The 24,764-nt window shown below is 33.1% G+C and overlaps 1 protein-coding gene across 2 annotated transcripts in view; it reads right to left on the bottom strand.

The window, feature by feature from the left end:
• Positions 1-2,851: 2,851 nt before the first annotated feature.
• The window catches only part of ATF2 (activating transcription factor 2), a 71,650-nt gene continuing 49,737 nt past the window's right edge, over positions 2,852-24,764 (bottom strand). For both annotated transcript variants that reach the window (XM_019653719.1, XM_019653720.1), the window contains 4 exons: positions 22,255-22,404; positions 18,643-18,849; positions 9,771-9,876; positions 2,852-5,453 (listed from right to left, as the gene is read on the bottom strand). In XM_019653719.1, coding sequence (XP_019509264.1) covers positions 5,227-5,453; positions 9,771-9,876; positions 18,643-18,849; positions 22,255-22,404 — 690 coding nt within the window. In that variant the 3' untranslated portion in view covers positions 2,852-5,226. The remainder of the gene's footprint in view (positions 5,454-9,770; positions 9,877-18,642; positions 18,850-22,254; positions 22,405-24,764) is intronic.

Raw genomic sequence — 24,764 nt, 5'->3', positions numbered from 1 at the left:
GTTACTTCAAAATAAATCCTTTAATTTTGGAATCATTTTCACAGATCACTTTTTATATGGCAATATGTAACTGACAATTCGCCATTTACTTAAATGGTAGGACTATTTCTTCAGAAAAACCTTTATTCTACATCTTTTTTTCCCCCCACATAGCATGCTAGCTCTCTAGTATCTTAATATTGGCCTCAGTGAACACCCAAATCTCAATCTATAGTTACAGATAGTTTGGAAAGACCTGCACTTTTATTTTTAACCATGTGAGGGAATTACAGAAAAAAGTTATTTGTCTTTATTAAAAGTTTAAATGATTTTTCACAACTACATTAGACAAAAATAGTGTAACTCTACTTGCTTCAAAAGTAACTATTATATAAGGAACTCATACAACTCAACAACAAAAAAACAAACAATCCAATTAAAAAATAGGCAGAGGACCTGAACAGATATTTCTCCGAAGAGGACATACAAATGGCCAACAGACATATGAAAAAATGCTCAATATCACTAATCATCAAAGAAATGTAAATAAAAACCACAATGAGATATCACCTAACCCCAGTTAGAATGCCTATCCTCAACAAGACAAATAATAACAAGTGTTCGAGAGGCTATGGAGAAAAAGGAACCCTCATATGCTATTGGTGGGACTGTAGATTGGTGCAAACGTTATGGAAGGTAGTGTGAGATTCCTCAAAAAATTAAAAATAGAATTACCATATGATCCAGCAATCCCTCTCTTGGGTACCTATCCAAAAAATCTGAAGACATTTATCCGTAAAGATATATGTGCTCCAATATTCATTGCAGCTTTATTTACGGGAGCTGAGACATGGAAACAACCAAAGTATCCTTCCATAGATGATTGGATAAAGAAGTTGTGGATAAAGAAGTATATACACAACAGAATACTATTCTGCCATAAGATGAAATAGTGCCATTTGCAACAACATGGATGGATCTTGAGATTAATGCTAAGCGAAATAAATCAGAAAGAAAAAGAGAACCATATGATTTCACTCATATGTGATACATAAAACTGAAAACAAAAGAACAAGAAAGACAAATGAAGAAACAAACTCATAGACACAGACAATATAGTTCAGTGGTTACCAGAGGGTAAAGGGGGAGGGGCGTGGTAGACGAGGGTAAAAGGGATCAAATATATGATGATGGAAGAACTGATTCTGGGTGGTGAACATACAATGTGATATATTGATGATGCATTACAGAATTGTACACCTTAAATATATGTAACTTTGCTAACAATTGTTACCCCAATAAACTTTAATTAAAAAAGAAAAGTATTATACTGTGGTCAAGATAATCTTGAAATGTCAGATTAAATTTTTTTTCTTCTAAATTTCTTTTAGAACTAACTGCTTTGATAACTCAGTGTTCTCTAGGTGTTTGTGTGTCTGCACATTTGTAAATTTATATAAGATGAAGGCCTAGGAGAAATAGGTTTCTTGTCTAATTACATTCTTACAAATTCGTAGTGCCAAGCATCAAACTCTATAGTTTTAAAGATGTAGAACTAGCAAAACTCCATTTAACAATAAGTACAAGCCAGAGACAAGAGATTACCTTTCCTGTCCTCTGAAATAAGTCAAAGGAAACATGCATTTCATCTTTTAATACATCAGTTGCCAAACTATTACAGAAATACATTAGCTTGTCTCCACGAATTGTTTTATCTAGTATCACACCATCTAGGTTAAGAACATTTGTTAGAATGTGTACCTTGAAATAAAAAAAAAAGCCATGTGCTTCTTTGCATCTCTTCAGACTGATTCACTCTAAGACTGAAACATCACTCTACATGCTCTCCAGCAAAACTGTTATGTCTTTTTCACTTAGCACTTAACCACTTCTAACATAACACACAATGTACTTATTTACTGTGTTTCCCAACACACCCCCCCTCCCTCACCCTGTAGAACGTAAGCGCCACAAGAGGATGTTTGTGTTTTGGCAATTGGTGCATTCCACGTGCCTAGAACAATGACTGACACCTTGTAGCACTCAAACATTCACTGAATAAAGCAGTGGTAGGAGACGAGGCCAGAGACTAAGGGGATGGGGACAGATCATCTAGGCCTCATTGGCCATTATAAGGACTCCAGCTTTGAGTGCAATGAGGAGCCACTCCAGGACTTGGAGCAGAGGAGGGCTGAACCTCACTTATGTTTGAAAAGCATCCCTCTAGCTGCTGTGTTTGAGGATGTGCTGTAGTGAGCGGGGCGGAAGCAGGGAGAGAGTTATGAAGCAGACACAGGAATCTGGGTGAGAAATGATGAGGGCACAGATCAGGGTGACAGAAGTGAGATGTGGTTGAATTATGGCTTATTTTAAAGGTAAAGCAAACAGCATTTCCTGATGGGTTGGATGTGGGCTGTGAGAAAAGAGAGGAATCGAGAATGACAACAAGGTTGTCCTGGCTTAAGCGGCTGGAAGGATGGAGTGTCCTCAGCTGACTTATATATAAAGGACTGTGGGAGGAGCACACCTGAGGGCGGGGTGGTGTTGGACATATTATGTCTAAGATGTTGTTAGGCACCAAGACACCAAAGGCTGGTGATCTGTGTGGCTCAGGCTAAAGGAATGTTTCAGGCCAGGGACATAAATTAAAGGTTCACTGTACATGAATGGGGCTGAATGTGAATGCAGAGAACAGGAATAAGGCCTGAGCTCCCTGCAGTTAAATGGTCTTTGGGAAGGAATACATTTTATCACAGAAATAGAAAGAATATCAGGTTCTTCTCAGGTAATGAATGCCCTGAAGGAAAAAGAAATATCATTATCAGGTGAGGTTAGTTTATGAAAGATAGGTAAGAACAAGCAAATTATGAACATAATTTAAAGATAGAATTTATTCTCTGATGGTTTACTCATGCAAACTGCACATAAAAGAAAATAGTACAGTTTGTGTAACATTGCAAATATAAGGACTCAAAATGCTAGGTACAGAAGTAGTGTGACATCCTGAAAGTCAAAATGAAATTTGTTTATACAACTAATAATTTTTATTTGCTGAGTACAGACTGATTTACAATGAAAGTTTTGCTAACGTTGGTAAGCTCATTAACCGTTTACATGACTTCTTACATCTATGTAGTTTTATTTTACAGTTGCAAGAATTCCTGTTATCAAAGAACTTTAATTTGCATAAATAATAAAATGAAAGGAAAATGCACTGAAGGACTTGAGAGAAAAATTGAGGCTTTTCCTAACCCATCCAAACTACAGTAAAAAATAGCCTTCTTGCAGAATTCATATTTTGTGCCTTTGAGATCAACTCCTTAGCATAACTATGAGAAAAATCACAAAATTAGATTAGAAATTACCTTAAAATTATAAAATCAGTTAAAAATAAAATTTTAGAAGAATTACCAACTAAAAATGCTCTCATTTTTAATAAACCAAACAATAAAATTCCTATTATCTTCTTAACTTAAAAGTCCTGAAATGTCATTTGTATAATTTGAATGTTTCCCAGTTTGGAACTTAGGCAGGTGGGATATTTCCTTGAATGATCAAGGATTTTCCATATAGGCTTTTAAATGTCAGTCTCATTAGGAGATGGCACTGAGACTTAAGCAAATAGTGTAGTATGGATGCAGAACAAACTACACAAATTATAAACGCATTACAGATATTTACATAATGGAATCCTGCTTGAATGCCAGAAGTTGCTACTGGGTAGGACTCATAACTATTTTACAAAGTTTTCTTACACACATCTACTACTTCTTAATTTTTAACAATTTAGTCTATTTTAAAATAGTGTACTGTATTTTGAACGTAAGTGCAGAATAAAAATAGATAATGGCACATTAGAAAACTCAGTATCCCACAGATGAATGGATAATGAGAAAAGTGTACCTACAATCATCTCATCAGAAACAAACTACATCATGGAATGTTAGTTATCCAAGCCTGCACAGTAATGACGTTTTAAATTGCAATCATCTATTGGCCAGCATCACACTGAAGGCATCGTTAAACATTCAAGCAAAGATTGCTGGCATAAACTAGTGAAAGACACGCACACACACGTGCGCACGCACACACCACACACACCTCTATACACATACACTTACTCTCTTGCACTCACTCTTGCTTCCAACATTATAATTACATTGTTCTAAAGATAGATACTGATTTTTTCCCACGAGAAACATTATCAAAATTTGCTACTAAAAGATGACAGTGCTTTCACAAGAATAAGTACAAGTTAGCTTGCAAGTACAAGACAATGGGGGTAGACAGTCTTAAATTTTCTAAGTAGTAATTTTTAGGCTTTTCTGGCAACCATACCATACTTGATTATGCATAACCTTCTGTTTGTAACCTGAAATCTGCAAAAAAAAACCAAGAACAACCTAATTTCAAAACATTATTAGATATCTGATAACTCTGTATTGTACACTGTGTAATTTCATATTAGCCTCAAAACATAGGGTTTAAAATACTGAATTTAAGACTTGAAAAATAGTCATTTTTGAAACGATAAAGAATTCCAAAATTCCAAAATCATTTTGAAATGATAAAGATTTTTAAAATCTTTAAAAAGGAGTATGCACTATTAATAATCTTGATTTAGTTTCAGATTAAGAGTGCATAAAAACACTGTATGTCCTTTACCATGTTTTCACTCACTTAAAAAGTATTCTCTAATGTTCTTCCTTTTGCATAATGTGCAAAATAAAAGGCAAAAAGATTAAAAGCAAATTTCTATCTTTCTCTTGCTAGTACTTTATGACTCTGTTAACCTTACAAAGTCAATAGGGACTTAAGAAGAACTTTGGTATAAATGATGTAATAATATTACCATCACAGTTGAGGATTAAGAGGTGGTCAAAAGAAATGGAAGTGGGAAGGGATTCAGCAACACCCCCATTTATTAAAATACCACCAAATTAAAAGTGAAATAAACCATGATGAATTATAATACAATTTACACATTGAGCACAGAAAAATTAATAAATCTAACAATATTCATAAAAAAAGCAAAATCAGTCTTTTTCCAGAGACTAAAAACTGTTGTTCAGTCTGATCATCAACTGCTGCTACTCCAACTTTAGAGCCAAATTTCATTTCAAGTAAAAAAAAAAAACAAAAAAAATTTACAACCACAGATTTCGCATACATGGAAACTGGTCTCTCCTTGATTTCCCTTTGAAGTCACTAATGAGTATCTAAAGCTGCTGCACTGCAGGTTTCTAATCAACTTCCTGAGGGCTGTGACTGGGAGGAAGGAGCCATAACAATCTGTGAAAGTGCAGGCTCTGTACTCTGGTCCGCCATCTGGGTGAGGACTGAAGTGGCGACAGCTTCTGCCTTGGAGGTTGAACTGACTCCATTGGATGTGCTGACAGAACTATGCTGTATAGCTTCAGTATGTGGACTACTCGGCACTGACAGGTCTTCTGAGCTATCATCTTTATCAGCAGCTGAGTGGAAAAAAGAAATTGCTCAGTTTCTTAAAGTATCTGTAAGAATGTACCAGTAGGTTGAGTCAACACAGAGTAAATAGTTAGAAGGTATTTTATAAAATCAGTTATTTAGATATCTCAGTAGGTAGTAAGGCAGCTTTAAGTCATGAAGTAGACAATTTTATCTGCAACAGGTTCAACGAAGGCACACCCATGCACACAAAAACATCTCGGTGCCCGGTGCCTCAGAGGATAGAGCTGAAGAAATATTTGCTAAATAGTGTTAAGAAAGAAAATGGGGTAGGAATTTGGGAGCTAGCCTCCTACAGCTATAATCAAATACTTATCAAACAACATATTTAACAAAACCAGTCTGTTTGCCTAACATCCCATTCTTATTAAAAGGTAAAAAAAAGTATAACCACATGTATGAACAAGATAAATTCTTACATATAAATTATATCTTCAAATTATTCCCTCTGCAGAACTATATTTATTCTGGCTGGCTTTCCATCTACTGCAGCAATGGATGATTACAACACCTGATTCTAATGATGCATACACATGAGAATAAGCAATATTTAGAATCTAAATGCCAACCAGCTGTTATAGTTGCATGAATTAATTGAGATTCAAATAAAAATCCATATAAAACTCCAGATACTGCAAGTGAAAATCAGATATTCAGGAAAGGGCATTCTAAATATTTATGGAAATAAATCTACCAATTTTTAAGCTTAAATAATGAATCTCCTGTATCTTATTTTAATACGATAGAATCCAATAATTTGACTTAGTGAAAAGTTTGATATGTATATCACAAACAGTTATAGTGCATACAGTTCTGAGACACAGTAACGTGAACACCTGTGAACCCGACCCCCAGCTTAAAGAGAACATTGCCAATAACTCTGATGCTTCCTTCCCGGAAGCTCCTCTCCTTACCAAAGGTAATGACCGTTCTGACATTTCATTAACCATTCCCTTGCTTTTTCTTTGAAGTTTTGTCAAATAGGTATGTATCCCTAAACAATATTATTTAGCTTTATTATTGAACATTCTAAAAGTAGTATCATACTGGATATATTGTTTTGTACCTTGCTTTTTTACTTGGCATTAAAATAATATTTAGTGTTTAGATGTGACAATAAGCAGGCTTTCTATCAAACCTGAGAATGCATACTGGCCTGGTTACTGAAAGTCAATTATTGAAAGACTATGGATCCTATGATTTATATGAAAAAGATGGAGGGGGAGGAACCTAGTAAGCACAACTTTTATTCAAATAAAATTCCTTATTTTGAGCATTTTCTGAAATGTAGTATTCTTACAGAATTTTGACATATTTGACCCAAATTCATGCATTTTTGAAAGCAGGTTTTAAAATATGTAAGTGAAACAAAATCCCATCATCTCTATAATCTGCAATGAAAGCAAAACCACACCCATGGATAAAAATTTGACCCCAAAATATTAGGAAAAATCACAATCAGTAATCCTTTTAAAATTACAAAAAGAAAAGATACTTTCTGATCAAGCAATAATGAATGTTATAAATATTTACAATTCAGTTAAATAGCCAACACAATAGTTACATGTTTGAAGAAAACACTAGCAATGACAGTTGAACTGGAGAAAATACTTCCTAAAAAGCCCTCTTTGTTTATTTTACCACTATTTAACAGGACCACAAACCAACCTTCCTCTCTTGAAATTAAATTCTAGGGATACACCAGCTTTCAAAAATAAAGAGGCTAATCTGTGATGAGTGGAATAAGGAAATGTAAATATATGTAGAGACAATGACTCAAAATTAAACAGTAAGTTCTAAGAGATAAGTGATTATCTCCAGTCTTTCAGATTTAATCTTTAGGTTGTACAAAGAATCAGGTACTCATAAATTCTGTAATTATAAATTTAATATATACCTTTATAATGTGATATATCTGCTCCTATGTCCACTGCTAGAAGGTGAGGGGAGAAAAATTACCAGTATAATCACAAGCACGTGAAAGATACTATCTGGAGAATATGAATTAATGGCAATAAGATCACTCTTATGCTTTATTCTTCACGGAACTCCAACACTTAGAATGTATTCATATTTCCATTCACATTTTACACTATTTGACTGTTAAGGTATCAATTGTCAAGGTTTTCCCATGACTGACGGGTTTCCTAGGATGCAGGACTTTCAGTGTTAAAACTGAGACCCTATCACAGTGTGACTTTATACTGTCATCTTTTATCTGCAAGGTTTTGTAAAACTCCTTAATTTCTCCTGACCCTTAGTTTTCTTTCACAAATGTTTTCAACAAGTTAACTAGTATCACAGCTCACCACGGCAACTGCTATGTGCAACATGATGAATAGTGTTAGGTATTTGTGATTTCCCCATATTTTCAACAAGATTTAAATATTCACTTAGCCAATCTCTATATTTACCTTGACTATTACAGAGAAGTCAGATTTTTTCCCAAAGACTTCAAATTTGAGGATAGAAATTACTTTAAAATTTCTACAAAATCTAATTATCTCTCAAGAGCTGAAGAGAACTAATTTTATGGTAGAACTACACTTTAATTAATTTTATTATCTAGATAACTAGATAGGAAAAAAGGCAGGAATAGTTCCAAAAACGAAACATGTCTTATTCAAAATGTCCTGCATTCTTACGACCTAGAATAATATATATTCATATATATAATATATAATAAAAACTTATTAATCTAGATTTCCATTCAGTTTAAGAGTATAGTACATAAACCCATACATTTATACACTTAAAAATACCTTTATAAATTATTGCTTACAATGAAAAGTTGGCTTGCATTTGCTGAACATATATTGCCTGGAAAACAAATAAAATTGTTGGGATTATCTAATAAATTATCTAAGACTAAAAAATTGCAGATAATTTTGAATTGAATGCAATTTAAGAGTTAATTTTCTTTCTAATTTTATGATCATGGTATCTCCCCTGCCAGGTAAGTATTTTCTTTCTAATTTTATAGAATCATTTGTTCGTTTCCTTTTGAACTGTCCAAATTTAAGAGAGCTCTCTTGGTTAAGAAAATAATGTATGCTTAATGCTGAACTCAGGAGCTATAGGAAATTATGTTAAGTCAGATGGGAGCCATAATGGCCTCATCCCTGCAACAATCATTGTTAATACAAACCCCAAACATATTTCTGTATAGCTCCAATTTACTCTACAATGTGTTTCACCATCCTGTCAGAACGACTAGATATCAAAGGACTGATTTATTTGCTCAAAACTGACAAAAATCAATGTTCTAAATATACACGGCAATAGAGAATTGCTAAATCTACTGAATCTTTTAAATTAAAAAATATTGCCCATTCTGATGAAACTGCTTACAATGACTACAAGTAAAGATGGTGGCCATTAAGTTTTATCGTGAGCACCTGAGGAACTGTTTGCATCCAATACAAAATATTTCTTTCTTTTGAATTACTGACACTGGCAAATTAAAATAAAGTGGATACATATGGTTGAAACAATCTTCACATTTACAAATATCCTGAAATATCACTAAATCATAAAAACGAAAGCTGTGGGTTATATATTATGAATGTTGCCTAATGCATTTCCAGCTCTGTTATTTGTTACAAATTTGTGTACAATGGACAAAATTGGCCATTTATTCAAGAGTAACAGCTGGTTCCAACATTGTGTATCTTATCGAAAAGAAGAATATTATAAGAAGGAAAAGCACAATTAACCTCTAAAATGCTGAAAACAGAAAAATCTCATTTTGGGGGAAAACATTTAAGAGGAAACTTATAAGCAGATAATTTAACTACTGGTCTATTTTAGCATTATTATGACTAGAAGACTCAACATAAAAGTTCACAATAAAAACTGCACAATGCTGATATCTAGGAAAGAACAATAGGGTCTGATACTATAAATGGATACTCAATTTAAGTGAAGACAGTTGATTTTTATAAAAATCTACCACTACTAAACAGGGGTTGGAAAAGTAGTAGTGTTTCAGCCTGTCAATCTAAGACCAAGTGTTACACACTAGGAGGATAAACAAATAGTCATCAGTACTTATATTTTAAATTATTGATTAACCCATTCTGTTGATCTATAGCAATCCCAAGAAAAAAAGCTAGAAAAAGGAAAATTCAAAAACTCTAGATTCTAAGATATACCCCCATTCCACAATAACCTTGTAGAAGTTCTGATATTTAATATTAAATATTAGCACTGCAGTCTCTGGTTTTTTAATGGTAGCTTGGTTCACACTCTGGCAGTATTTCACTGATGTAGCCTAGGGCTATTGGTAATGGAACATTACTCACTATGATAGCCAGATTTCTTCTGCATGGCGGTTACAGGGCAATCTTTATGAGCCAGAAGAAGCTGTTTCAGCTGTGCCACTTCATTTCTCAGCAGGGTGACTTCACTCTGGAGAAGAAACAACTTATGTACTTTACCAGCATCAGATTAAACATTTCTTACTGTTCAAAACAAGTGAAGATTAAGATATGAAAATCAGACATCTTTAACATATAATTTAAGAATATCAAGGAATAAACAAAATATGCTGCTTAAATGTTTAATCAGTATACATCATTTTTTATATTTTAGCATTTGTAAAAAAACTGCAACTTTAATAAAAATTTACAGAAGTTAACACCATGACTAAAGAGCATATTTCAAAGCTTTTACATTTCCATTTGCCTTGTGACTGCTTATATATTACAGTTACCCGTTCAAGGTATTTTTATTTTACATACTTTTCATGCTCTTTTATTTGAAAAATTAGAAACATCAAGGGAGTCAGGATAAATTTTCACTCACTCTATTCAGTAGAAAATGAAAAATGTATCCTGATGACTCAAATAAGCAAGTTTCTAGTTTTCTAGAAACTAGGAAAAGCTCTGTACAGGACACCAAAATAACCAATCAATCATGGATACCTAAAATGCATTGCCAGGCCCTGTGTTGGGCATGGAACCAATGAAAGTAATATCTAAATGGCTTAGCTGCCTTTGACCTAGGCAATTTGTACACATCTACATTTAAATCTGATGAATAAATGGTGACTTGTCCTATTCCTCATTACAGAATGGGCACTTCAGCTTTTGTTTTGGGTGCATTAATCTGGAAGATTATATGTAAAAGTTCCAAATTGAGAGAGTCCAGTTAATTCCTTTGGGTCATGCAAATATTAAAAACACAAAAATTAGTGATAATTACCAATATTCAAGAGTTAGAAATAATATTAATTTAATTGATTAAAAAATCCTAATTTATAAACACCTCTACTTATTTGGACTTCCATTAACCTCAAACATTCAGATTTCAACTATGAACCCAAAAATGAATAAGTATAGCAAATGGGTGTACATAAAAGCTCAGGCACTTCATTTTCCACCCCTCAGTCTCTTAACCAGAAAGCTGAATATAAAATAATTTAGCAGGTTAGATTCATTAGGCCTCCTGACGTGATTAATGACAAACATAAAAAATCCAAAGAATAAGTTAAGCAATCTAAAGGCAAGTCTGTTGGGTCAAATAATTCCTCACACCGTAATCACAATGAACTGAAACACTGTATTAAAGCACAGAACAAAAACTGATGCTCACAATAACTCTGAATCCACTAACAGAAAGGTTAAATTATATTTAGAATATTGTATTTGAGACAAGAATGGGTTTATACTGATCAAAGCACAAAAGGGAAAATTTAAAGTTTTGTTTTGAAAAATAAGCTGTTATTTAGTAAACTCATTTCTATGAAATACTGCAGTCATTAGTGTCAATATTGCTAATTATAGATCTTTATTAATGACACTATTGATGAAAAACTATATTATGAATAATCCAATATATAACATCCAAAAGTTTCTCCATCTGTCTGCTGCGTCAGCTTGAATTTGAGACTCATGTCTACAAGTTTCTCTCAATTTCTATAATATAAAATAGGCCTGGATATGTATTTTTAGGAGTCAAACATACACAATCTTTTATAATCTGGTACCTGGGACCACCCTTCACATTAGTTTGAACCTATGAAATAATATTTAATCATTTTTACCTATAAAAATAGAAATTTTGTATGGCTAACTAAATACATACTGTTGTTTCTAACTAGAAAATCTTTCTTCTTTTTGCCTTGCTAATTATTTCACTCATCTTTAAGAATCAACTCAGTACAGTATAAATTTGCATAGGAAAAGAAGTTAGGTATCCATTTCTGTGTTCCCACAGCCATATATACATGTATGTGTGTGTATTTACATAGTACTTATCACACCGGATTGTAATTTTTGGTTTACTTGTTTGCCACCTCTGCCAGATTGGGCTTTTCTCAAGGGAAGGGTTACCTTGCTCTTTGTATTTTTAGAGCATAGCTCAGCCTGGTATAGACTGAGTATATAGTTAAATTAAGAGAGGATCATGGTAATTCTATGTGTAAGGGGTAAAAATACCAAAGAGGGTGAAGTGAAATGAAATAGCTCAATATAAAACTGTTCAGAGGTCCTAATTTCATTATTTACGCCAACAACCTCACCAACATAGCTATACTGTTCACTTTCTCAGTCATGAAATGAAAACTGGCCTATTTTACAGCATCATCTCAATTACAGAATTTTAAGTATCAAAAGTGTCATCTTTCCTACTCTATATAGACACTCACCATATTATGAACCAAATGCTGTATTAGATAAAATTCCAGAAAGCAGTTATAAGTTGATTAAATTGATACAAAATAGTTGATATAAATAATTCTGATAAACAATTAGAACAATATCCCCATGCATTCAAAACTGGATAAACAACTAGAACAACATCCCCATGCATTCAAAACTGAATAAACAACTAGAACAATATCCCCATGCATTCAAAACTGAATAGATTCAAAATCTCTCTTTAAATAGGCAGATTTGAAACTGATGAATGGACCATCAATTTCTGTATTTCAAACTTAACAGTTGGTGGTATTATAGCTGTTCATCTAATTAGACTACCTGGTCCATTAACAAATGAACAAATGTGAAGATGCCACTAGCTAACAATAAGTAATAAACATAAGGACTGAAGAGGTAAGATACACGGTTCCTGTTATAACAATGTATTTTGTCTTAACTGAATTTTAATTGGAGTTACACTTAACTGAGCAAGCAACTGAAAAGACCAAGAAAAGGAGAGAAACTAAAAATAAAATCTTTTGTTGGAACATTTTAATATAATTTACCTCTACCTAAAAGATAATATAAAATTAATATATAATATAATGCTGCTGTTCTTCATCCCAAATTCAAATAACTGAATTTTTCCCCTTCACTTTTTAAATGACAGAAAGGGTAAGAAAAAAAACCCCAACAAATTCAAGGTACGTTCAATACAAAAGTCAATCCAATCTTTTACATCATCCTGATCTAAAATGTTTTAAAATGATAAAAGGTGTTCTAAATGATCTTGAATCTCAAACTGACTTTTGATTGAAAGATTAAATTACATTAATAGTTTATATTATTGTATCCTAATATTTGACATCTTTAAAAGCTGATACCAGAACTACACTGAAAGAAGCAAATGGAACATTGAAACTAGCAAGGAATTGGGCCTGAGAGAAATACTGCAAAACAAACACAGCTAGAGTGCTGATGGAGGAATAAGAGTGGGCCGACCCTTGAAGAAAGTGGATTTAGTTGAGCTGTAGAACCCCTACATTTGTAGCAAATGTAAGCATTTGCTAGTGGTTAAGATCAAGTCAAGCAGAGGTTGAAAACAGGAGGATGAAAACAGGAGGATCATGCAGGTAAAGGTTATGTAACTGAATTAGACAGAAGAGGCTTAAGCCTGGCAGTTTTTAAGTCATTTGTGATCAATGTAGTAAAATTCAATGAATTAATCGAAACATTCATGAATTGTAGCCTCATACCCATAAGTATAAAGGACTTAAACACTTAGGCATGATGATATTAACAACATTGAGATAAAGTGGGTATACAAATCATGACGTTAATTCTGAAATTTTTCTATGAAGAAATATCAGAAGACAGGTAGAATCAGAAAGACCTACCTACACATAATGAGAAAAACACCTTAAGATTCTATAGAAAGACCTGATTATTAAAAAAAAAGGAAAGCAGTAACATATATTTGCACTTATTTGTATTTAAGATTTTTTTTCATGTTAGTTTTCAGAAAAACCAATGATTAAGTATCACGATTCCTACACCAGTTTCAAGGGTTGTCACTGATGCAAAATCTTACACTTGAGAACAAAATAGTTCTTTAACTTATATCTACAGCAATAGAAATAAAGATGACAAGATTCTTAATATTTTGAAAATACTTTATAAAATGAATGGAAATGACCATTCTATTCTCATACTTTGTTTCATGTCTGTTTCCTCTGCTAAAGCACAAATTCTGTAAGTGCAAGGACAATGTCTTTTTCACTATTATATCCCGTGTCTAATAACATACTCTGTACACAATAGATGCTTAATGACAGAATAATAGTATTTGCGTAGTATAGTTACAATATACTTTTCTATGTCCTCTTTCATTTTATCTTTATAATAGTATTCTATGACTTTGACAGATTGGAAATTAAAGTCTTAGAAAGATTTCTAGTAAAGGCTAGTAAAAAAACCTGCTAGGTCTCAAACTCTTAATAAAATGCATGAGATAGAGGTGGCATCACTGTTTCCCCTCTCCCCCTCCCAACAGTTAAAAAATTTATGGAGGAAAAAAGGAAGACAGTTATATCATAAGATAATATCTTTTTTCCAGGAATTAAAACAGGCACTGTATAGCATTTTGAACACTTCCTATTTTAAGTGATAAATAGTAAAGATTTGATCTTATTCCCTTTAAGTCAATGGACCAATAAACAAAACCTTTTCCATATTAACTTATGAGTGAAAACTCATGTATCCAACTATCAAAGAATGTTTCTATTAATTTATTGAGCTTCTAATCCACATACATTTTGCAATACCTAAATTTTAAAAGGAAAATACACAATAAAATCCCTAAGTTTTATTTAGAGTAATTATTTAAGGAGCTACTGTTAATAAAGAGAAGACTGACTTTTGTTCATAAAGAAAATATGCTGAAATTTTAAACAGAAAGCTAACCCCCAAAATGAATAAAACTGAAAGACAAAGCCATAAAGAGGTTAAAACCACTTTACGTAAAAGAAAACAAAATCATATATTACCTTAAAAATACAATAATTTATAACCAGTATCCAATTCTTGATCTAGATTACCATAAATGTCTCTAATGCAATTTGATGAAATTGCTTTTTTAGCAATGATTTTAGAAAGCTAAAACAAATTCAATGAGTGGAGCAATAAGGCTGAATAATTAATAATTTCTTTAAAACCTAATATATATTTGGTAAAAATATGGTCATATCTCAACATTTGTTAAATGTTTTATTGTATATAATATATAAGTAACCATGGGTCATTTCTTCCCACTACACGATCAGCTAAGCCTGTATGTCACGTGAAGATTAAAAAAATGTAGAATTGATGAATGTTTTCACATAAAGTAGAATTTAATTATTGCTTTGACATTCAATTTTCTTTATAAGTCATTCTGTGTTCTTCACAGTTAGCGGTTCTGCTGCTGGGGGACCGAAAGAAATTTTTTCTCCCTGAATCTACTATAAGCATGTTAACTCTTCACACGCTAAAAACTATCACTTGTAACTTACTATTTTAAAACTTTTTATTTGACAAATAAGTAGAAAACAACAAAAAATAAAAATCATATAACCGCTTGAAATGATAAAGTTATATCTGGTACATGTCATTCCTAAATTTACCTACATTTATTAGGGATTCATTTCTATACTGATTTCTGCACCTATATTTACCCATCTAACTTAAATATAAGCCTTTTATTAATGAAAAACATTTATAGTATACATTTTAGTTTGCAATTAGCTTTTTATTGAGTAATTTATTGAAGTGAAATTCCCATAATATAGAATTAGCCATTTTAAAGTGAACAATTCAGTAGTGTTTAGTACATATACAATGTTGTGTAACCACCTCCCTCTACTTAAAACACTTCTGTCACTTCAAAATTAAACCCCTAACCCAATAATCAGTTTCTCCCTCTTTCCTCTTCCCCCAGTTCCCGGCAATGATCAATTTGCATTTTGCCTTTATGGATTTATCTGTTCTAGATATTTCATAAGAATGGAGTCACATAATACGTGACTTTGTGTCTGACTTCTTTCACTTAAGCAGTTTTGAGGTTCATCTACATTGTAGCATGGACATTCCATTCCTTTTATGGCTAAGTAATATTCCATTGTATGTATATACCACAATTTATTTATCCATTCATCCACTGATGGACAGTTGGGCTATTTCCAGCAACTTTATTTTTGCCCACAACAAAATATTATATATATTTTTCCCAGGTTAATACATATAGATGGACCTTTTTCATTTTTGCAAAATATTTTAAAGATTTTTAAGCATTTTAAAGAAAATCTCTGACAACACTTCATTTCACCTATCTTCATATTTTGGTATGCACCTCTAAAACAGAATATTTTCTTATTTAACTATCATGCCATTATCACTCAGTTTTTATAATTAAAAATACTGATTTTACTTGTTCTGTTTGTAATCTGAGGTAGAATAATCTACAATTGAATATAATTTTAGTTAGTTTAGTGGTTTCTTGAATTTGACTTCTACTTAAGTTTCATGCTTTGAAAATGATGTGCTAGCTAACTTTTACCTAGATAATAAATCTTGCCTTTATTCTTCTAATCAAGGAATCTCTACCTCACTCAGGAAATATAAAAAACATGAGATTAGTGAAGATTACATTTATTTTGAATACTGAATTTTCCAAGGTTTTCTCAAATAATAAAGCACCATTGTTAGTAATAATGGTGACCAGTTCTGCAGTATAACTAAGGAAATAGTAATATCTCATTAAAAGCTGTTAATACTGCTGTAACTTGGGTCAAAGAAGAAAACTGGCCCAATCTAAAGTCCAAACATACCCTGTAACTGAGACCATATACTTACATATTACATACCATTTATAGTTTTCAAACATTACTTCTTAAAAAGGCACAATAAACCAAATTACAAAGGAAAGTATTGATAAATTTATCTTATTACAATTAAAATGTATGTATTTAAAATACTTGCATTCATTCTAATTCAACTGATTTATGCTGATTATAGAAGCAGACTAGCAGGTGTTATTATCTCTATTTTATAGGTAAGACAACTGAGGCTAACAAAAAAATATGTTTAATGTCTGTCACACAACTATAAAATAGCCAAGTCATTCGGAAGAATGATTTTATTAAGAATAGAAAAGAAAAATATAGATAAACCTAAATCACTTTGTTAATATAGTATGAATACTATTTGAAAATTTAATAGTTTTTAAAAAGTTAATGTTTTTACAGAAAGACCTGGTAAAGAATAGTCATTTTAATAGTATATAAATAAATTGGTACCTATATTGCTTCATTTTATTTAAGAGGAAAAAATTTGCAAGTTTTCTTCTAAAAATTCATGAAAATAGCTCTTGAATAAGAATTCATTTCTCAGATGATAACATAATAATTTCTTTTTTTTTAAAGATTTTTTATTGGGGAATTAGGGGAAGGGGAACAGAGAAATTGCTGTCCTTTTGTTCTTCAGTCTAATTGTGGAGGACGTTGCTTCACTCGCCCAAGTTGGCACCATCACTGCGCTCTCCCAGGTGAGGCAGATCAGTCGCCGGCTTCTGGATGAGCCGCTCACGGCAGCTGCTGGCTGCTCATACTGGCTGCTGGCCACACATGGTAGCCCATGGCAACCCACTGCAGCAGGGGCTGCAGTCTACGCCGGCAACGGCGACTCACGGCAACCCAGCTCCAGGTTGAGCTGCTGCCCAGCATCTTAGTTGTAGAGGGCAGTGTCACTGGCTCTCATGTGGGATCTGAACCAGGGCCCTCTGGCATCCCAAGCTAGTTCCCAATCAACGCGCCACTCGGCCGGCCCACATAATAATTTCTTAACATACCCTATATTTAAGTATGTATTTAAAGTTTTTGTGATGTGGTAAATCATTTTAAATTTTTTCTAAATGGTTAAAATAAACGGTTAAAGATATGTTTTGTAGGATAATGTGTTCCAAAGGTAACATGTTAATATTCAAGGCACAAAATAGTTTTAAAAGATGTCTGCCTCACATATAAAAAAATTTTAAGTTATAAAATTTACATTAGGTTAAATGCTATGCCTGGTGCTAAAAACTTCTAAGCTTTAATTTAAACAGATATTTATATTGGTGACATCTTTAAAGAAAAAAAAAGATAGATTTAAGAAGGGAACGGGTCTCATCATCAATTCTGATTTACATAGAAAGGTTTCTTTTTAACTGGGAATGAATTAACTCAGAAGGCTGACCAATAACAACTACAATTCATTAACATCAATTTTCTCGTTGATGCTCATCAATTGGTAGTTTAGAAGGTTTTACTGGAGAACATTCACAACATTTAAAAAAAAAAAGGAAAGAAGAAAAAACAGAAGGAAAGAAATAGACTTGGTACTGCTCCATATTATGATTGGAAATCTTACCAAAGACTGAATGGGAAGGAGCCTTAAAACCTTTATACCCCTTGAGGTTCCTAAGAAATGTTATCTGAGGCACACTGGCAGGGCAGTATGAAATGATTCCTACTGCCACTGGCCATATTGTACCTGTTCTGTGGATAATTAGAGTCCTTCAGTTTCCAAAGCTGTCAATCTGGCACCTCTCTTGAGCACTATATTCACTTTGAATAAAACAAACAAAACAAAATTTATAATTCCAAGAACAAAAGAACTTAAAAACAAAACTGTACTGAAGCAACTTTATAGTTGTGATATAAACCAAAAAATGAACATACAAAGAGAAATACCAGGGATTTTTTTAACATTTTGTTTGATTTTATATCACAACTTGATAAAGTTTAAGCCAGCTAGTTTAAGTACTTTTGCACTACACAATTAAACACTTAAATTTAAAATTCTTAATTTTATCAGTATTGAAAGTTTTATGTTAGTTAATCTCAGTATTTAAATCCAACACTATGTCCGAAAATGTCTAAATGGCTAACTAGAAAAGACAGGCAAGAGCTATGCTCATGTTTATGAAAAATAAAATAAAATTTATACCTATGCACCATACCTGCAGTTGTCCATTTAATGAACTCAAGTCTTCTGCTTTCTTCTCTAAAGACTGAACCCAGACTTTCCTTTTTTGTCGGCATCTCGAAGCTGCTGCTCTATTTCGCTCCAGAAACTTCCTCCTTTTTTCATCAGGGTCTTCATTAGCTGCTCTTCTTCGACGGCCACTCGTATTTTGGGTCTGTGGAGTTGTGTGAGCTGGAGAAGCCTATAGTAAACACAAACGGAGGTTTTTATATTTGTGTCTAATGCGTGAATTAACACAGGCAGTAAAGAGTGGCAGAAGGGGAGAGCTACTAACTTTATTTTCAAAGTCTTATTGTATATGTCAGTATTTTGGGGTAACATGAAAATCACCCTGTGGTTTAATAAATCCCTTGCAATAAATGAGCACTGCTAAAACAAGATTCTCATTAAGTCACTATTATATTAAATATATTTTTTAAAGTTTTCATAATATTTTCATTTAATATAGAAATAATATGAAGACACTGAAAATGCTACACAAATGATCATGGATAGATCTTATATTTTTTCAAGTGCACTCTTAAAAATAATTATGGTTTTGTTCAATACATTATGGTATTATTCAATCCTTTTAAAACTAATAAGGTAATAAAGTAAAAAATTTAATAACTTATTTAAATTAACGATGGGAAACCACATTTTTTATGCTATTTTTGAAATAAAAAATAGCGTTAAATCTGTAAATTTTCTATAAAAGTTGGTTCCCCTAAAATTAAGGAATGAAGTACACACGTATGTACATACTTTGGTACACAGACAGGTGCCATTTAACGATGAGGATACATTCTGAGGAATGCATCGCTAGGTGATTTTGTCACTGTGACACCATTATAGAGTGCACTTACACAAACCTACTACACACCTAGGATGTATGGTACAGCCTATTGCTCCTAGGCTACAAGCTTGTACAGAATGTTACTGAACTAAATACTGTAGGCAGTTGTAATACACTGGTAAGTATGTGTGTAGCTAAACATATCTAAACAGAGAAAAGGTACATTAAAAATATAGTACAAAGATAAAAAGTTGTGCACCTCCATGAATGGAAGTTGCCCTGGGTGAGTGGTGAGTGAACGTGAAGGTCTAGAGCATTACTTAACTATTGTAGACTTTATAAACACTGTACACTTAGACTACACTAAGTTTATAAAAAAATTTTCTTCAACAATACATTAACCTTAGTTTACTCTAACTATAAACTTTAAACTTTTAAAAAACTTTTTGACTTTATATAACACTTAGCTTAAAACTGAAAACACATTGTACAGCTATGTAAAAATATCTTCTTTATATTCTTATCCTATAAACTTTTTTCTGTTTAAAAAAATTTTATTTTTTTACTTTTGAAACTCTTTTATTAAAAACTAAGACACAAACACACAGATTAGCGTAGGCCTACCCAGGGCCAGGATCATCAATCTCTCTGCCATCCACCTCCACATCTTGTCCACAGAAAGGTCTTCAGGGACTATAACGCGAATGGAGCTGTCATGTCCTATAAGAATGCCTTCTTCTAGATTACTTCCTGAAGGACCTGCCTGACGCTTTTCTTCGGGTGTCATTCTTTCCTGAAATATGTCCATGGTGGTTTGCTTGGTTTGTTTCTTTTCTGCATCACAAATTTGCTTATAAGTAGATACCATGGTCTTACAGAACCACCATCGTATATGCAGTCTGTCCGTGACTGACACATCATTATGTGATGCATGACTCTACTCAGCTTTTCTTTAGTTTTTGAAATTTAGGGTCAGTCTTTTTCTAAGGGTCAGGTTCATATAATCATTAATGCTCATTTTCCTGGTGGGTAGTATCCCATAGAAGTCCAGATTTTCATTTTAATTTGTCCCCCATCACTCAGTGGATCAGCCTGGTTATCTAAGCTCAGCCCAAGACAGAAATCTTCACTCACTAGTGATATTGTCCAGCATCTAGGACTATAGAGCAATAGATAGCTCCAAGACTCGCACAAATCCCCAAACTGTGCCACAGAACATTTGAAGATGGGAGACAGGAAATGAACCCTTGGAAACAGTGCAAAGGAAACAGAATTTTGTGGCCGCAGGCACAGGATCCAAAGAAGAAGCCGGAAAACAATCTTTTACCTACAAAATTATTTTAAAAAGGTATAAACAAATAAAACTTCTATCTTCTCCTAATCTATATATTAATCTTTTAGAAAAAAATATTTCTATGGCTGACTTCAAGAGTGGCAACCTTGAAATATTTTCTTCATCCTCTTAAATTATTGATAATAATACCAGGTTTTTTCTTTTACTCATTTGGCTGAATAGGAGACAATAGTTGTTTTTTAATAGACAACTCAGTTATTACAGCAAAGGTTAATCAAAAGTATTATAAGTGAAAACTGTTACAGTTACATTTGTATATTTTTATACCTAATGAAGACTTGAGGTTAAGTAGAAGCATATGTACCTCCTTCTCTCCTTCCTTCCATCGATTCATTCATTTCACTTCATTTTTAAAAAAAAGGAACTATTCTAGAAGCTAGAGATACAGCAGTAAAGCTATCAACTAATAAAATGTAAAGATATAAATAAAAATTGGATCCAGGGAAACTATAGTTAGTATAAGGAAAATACATTATATTTATTTCTTTTCTTTTTAATTAACTTTGAAAGAAGTAGAAACCATACTTAGCTTGCAGACCATACAAAGAAACAGCCCTGGGCTTCAGCTGGCTCTGGGCCAATTTGCTAATCCTGAATTACGACATTAAAACACACTCACTTGCTTACTTTTCCTCTCTCAGACCCTTAGTAAAGTTGTTTAGTGGATTACAATCACAACTATATTTCACTTTATACTAAGTTTTGTAAAGATAAAATATAATTATCTAAATACCTATGCTTAGGAGGCATACTAAAACTTGCTGTTTACCTGTGTTTCTTTAAATGGAAAGTTTTGCTTATTAATGTCAATGCTAACATTATTTAAATAGAGAAGATAAAAGGTCTAAAGTTCTGAAACATTGAACAGAAATACAGTTAACACTTTACCGCAGAAATATACTGTAGACATAGAAATGTCAAACAGGCAGTCACAAAGTAGAGATAAATGAAAAGAGCCTCTAGTACAAATGGCTGCCATAAGGCGTATCTTTTCCTTTGGTGATGTTTCACAAATTTTAATTAAAGAATCGTTTATGTTAGTAACATATACATATTGGGTCATCGGGAAAGTCATATTTTTCTATGTTTTTCAGTGCAAAAATGCTTCATGACTGTCCCGATGACCCAATATATACATTACTTGTTGAATACAATCAACAAAAAAAATGTCTCCCTTAAGAAATATTGATGGATATTGTGCCATGATAGACCAACATACATACAGGGTGTCGTACACAATAATAATTGTTCAATGGATTGACAGACTAGACTGACTTTATTTAATATCAATACTTTAACACTTAACTACTTTTTCCTAAGGCTTCTGATACACTTTCGGAATAACAATATTACAAAAAATAATTTTTTCAAAGTACATAAAGTTGTCATTTAAGCTTCCCTGTATTTACTCTTTTAAGGATGATAAGAGTGCTGAATGATAAAAACCACACACATACCGGAGTTTCTGTAGTGGATGTGGCTGGCTGTTGTAATGACTGTGGCCGAGATTCCTCTGATTGAGTCCTAACCAACCCGCTACCATGACCTTTGACAGTATCACCATTGGTAACAGGAGGATGTTGCTGGGTCAAAGCAGCTTTTAATCTCTGAAATGCAAACACCAATTTAAAAAAAAGTTCTCTGCTTTCCACCCAAATCCAACTCCTAAATACTCTTTGGCTTACCAAAAACGATATTTGTTAAGAAATATATAAATTCATTTGGCTTTAAAATTAGTTTTGATTTGTCATAATTCATTGCATTCCTCAGATTATAAAAACTTGTATCAATATGGTAAACAAAAGGACCTTTGGAAAGCTTCCCTGAGTCTTTCTGTCCAGTACTACTAGAGGATTCTATACTTTGCTGTTCCTAATCAATTTTGAAATAAGGGTGAAAAATAAAAACATCACTGACTGAAAATAACTAGCTTTGTTCAACTCAAATAAGCAACACAAGTTAATTATTTACACTCTCGCCTATTTTTTTCCCCACCCCATTCCTGTATCCTGTATCCCAGTATTCTCAGGCTCTTAAATTCTTAGACCTAAGTCTCTTCTTTTCCAGGTTTGGGCCCATCTGATCTCTACTTGCAGGTTGATTGTCAGTGTTGACTTCAACAATCACCTGATGTTGCATTTTTTTTTTTTCAGGCCACTATACTGTCTGTCACAGTAAACCTCTTCTGGGAACCTACAGCTGCTTTTGCCTCCCTTAGGTCTTTGCTGTCTCCAGTAAGCAGATCTAGTTCTAAGTCTACCCCTTCCACTATGTTCCATTTTGCCAGTTAACTGGGTTGTAACTGACCCAATCTCTGAGTGTGACAGATCCTGTTTCAGAAGGAGGCCCTAGACATTTATGGCTACCTCTTTATAAGGACACAATTTGAGTAAAGCTCATTTTTCTATTAGTAAAAACATGTCATATGTGAATATATTATCTCTCTAACCAGACAGTAAGCTTTTTAAGAGCAGTGATTGCCTTATATTTCTTTGCATCCCTTTTAGCAACTGGTACATTGATTTGCTACGTAAGTGAACAACAAATACATTTGCTAATAAACGGAAATTGGTTTCTTTGGTGAAAATGGCACATGTGATTTTTGAGGTGGTTTTATCGTTACCATCTGTGAATTTAATATAATTAGCACAAGACAATCAATCATACTATAGTATCTTAGCTATGAAAGAGACCTTGGGGACCGGTGGGACCTGGAACTATTATTGCTGATATTATTCTTAATAACTGAGATGTAGTTCTTGACCCCAAAATAAAGTTTTCTCACAAAATTTGGTGCAGAAATATGTCCATTACATTTTCCTAAGATCCACACTCAGGTGCGTATTTGGGGGGAGAGAGGCTACAAACACTGGTATGAGAACTGTGTTGTAGTCTATCCAGTGCTTCCCAAACTTTCTAGAAATGAATAATTGTCAGAATGTTTCACATTAAAAACGGATTCTTGGCAACCTTTTTTCTCTCTCCCCTTCCTAGATATAGCAGAAAGGGGTGGGTAAGAGAGAAGAGCTTTTGTAAAACACCCCCAAATGACTCTAATACAACTACTTTCATTCACACCAACTTAGAACAATTTAGGACATTTTACAACTATTTAAAAATTTGTAGTTTCTTTATTTCTATCTATGCATATCCTCTTACCTTCTATAAGTGATCCAGATCCCTTAAAAACTGAGGCATATATCAAAAGATCACCAGATTTCCACTGAGGCAATAATTATACCTGGACAATTGTTAGTGGACATTTTCTCCTTACTGCTAATCATTGTAGATTCTGGATATAATTTTAAAAACAAAGTCAGTAGTTTAAAAAAAGTTTTACTGAGGTGTAAGTTAAATACAGTAAAATGAACTCTTTTTAGGGTACAGTTCTATTAGCTTTAACAAGCACATACAGTCATGGAACCGCCTCCTACAAGCAGGATACAGTACAATTCTACCATCCCCCAGTTTCCCTCATGCTCTTTTTCCTGTCATTCTCTCTTCACACACCCAGCCCCTGGGAAACCACTAATGTGTTTGCTGATCCCAAAAGCTTTGCCTTTTCTAGAATACCATATGAATGGAATCACACAGTATGTAGCCTTTTGAACCCGGCTTCTTTCCTCTATCACATTTGTATTGTGTTATCAATGAATTTCTACACTTGATCTTAGCCAAAAGGCCGAGAAGCAATCATCAATGAATTTCTAATACGACAATATCCCTATTTTACAGATTAGGAAGCCAGAGATCATTTGTTCAAGATCAAACAGCCATTAAGCTAGTTCAAATTCTCGATTTGTTAAAAAAATACAAGGAAAGATCAGGAAATATAATCTGAGGCTGGGTGGCTTAATGATTCAAAAGACAACCACAAAGGATTAGGAATGCCAAATCTGACAATGCAACTGCTAATGCCATACCACCCCCCAGTGTCAGGTATGTTTTTTCCTTCTTTTCTTACAGA

This window comes from Hipposideros armiger, unplaced genomic scaffold, assembly GCF_001890085.2.
Source record: "Hipposideros armiger isolate ML-2016 unplaced genomic scaffold, ASM189008v1 scaffold_205, whole genome shotgun sequence".
NCBI classification, from domain to species: Eukaryota; Metazoa; Chordata; class Mammalia; order Chiroptera; family Hipposideridae; genus Hipposideros; species Hipposideros armiger.
The sequence above is the reverse complement of the archived record's forward strand: the minus strand, read 5'-3'. Positions and strand labels throughout refer to the sequence as shown.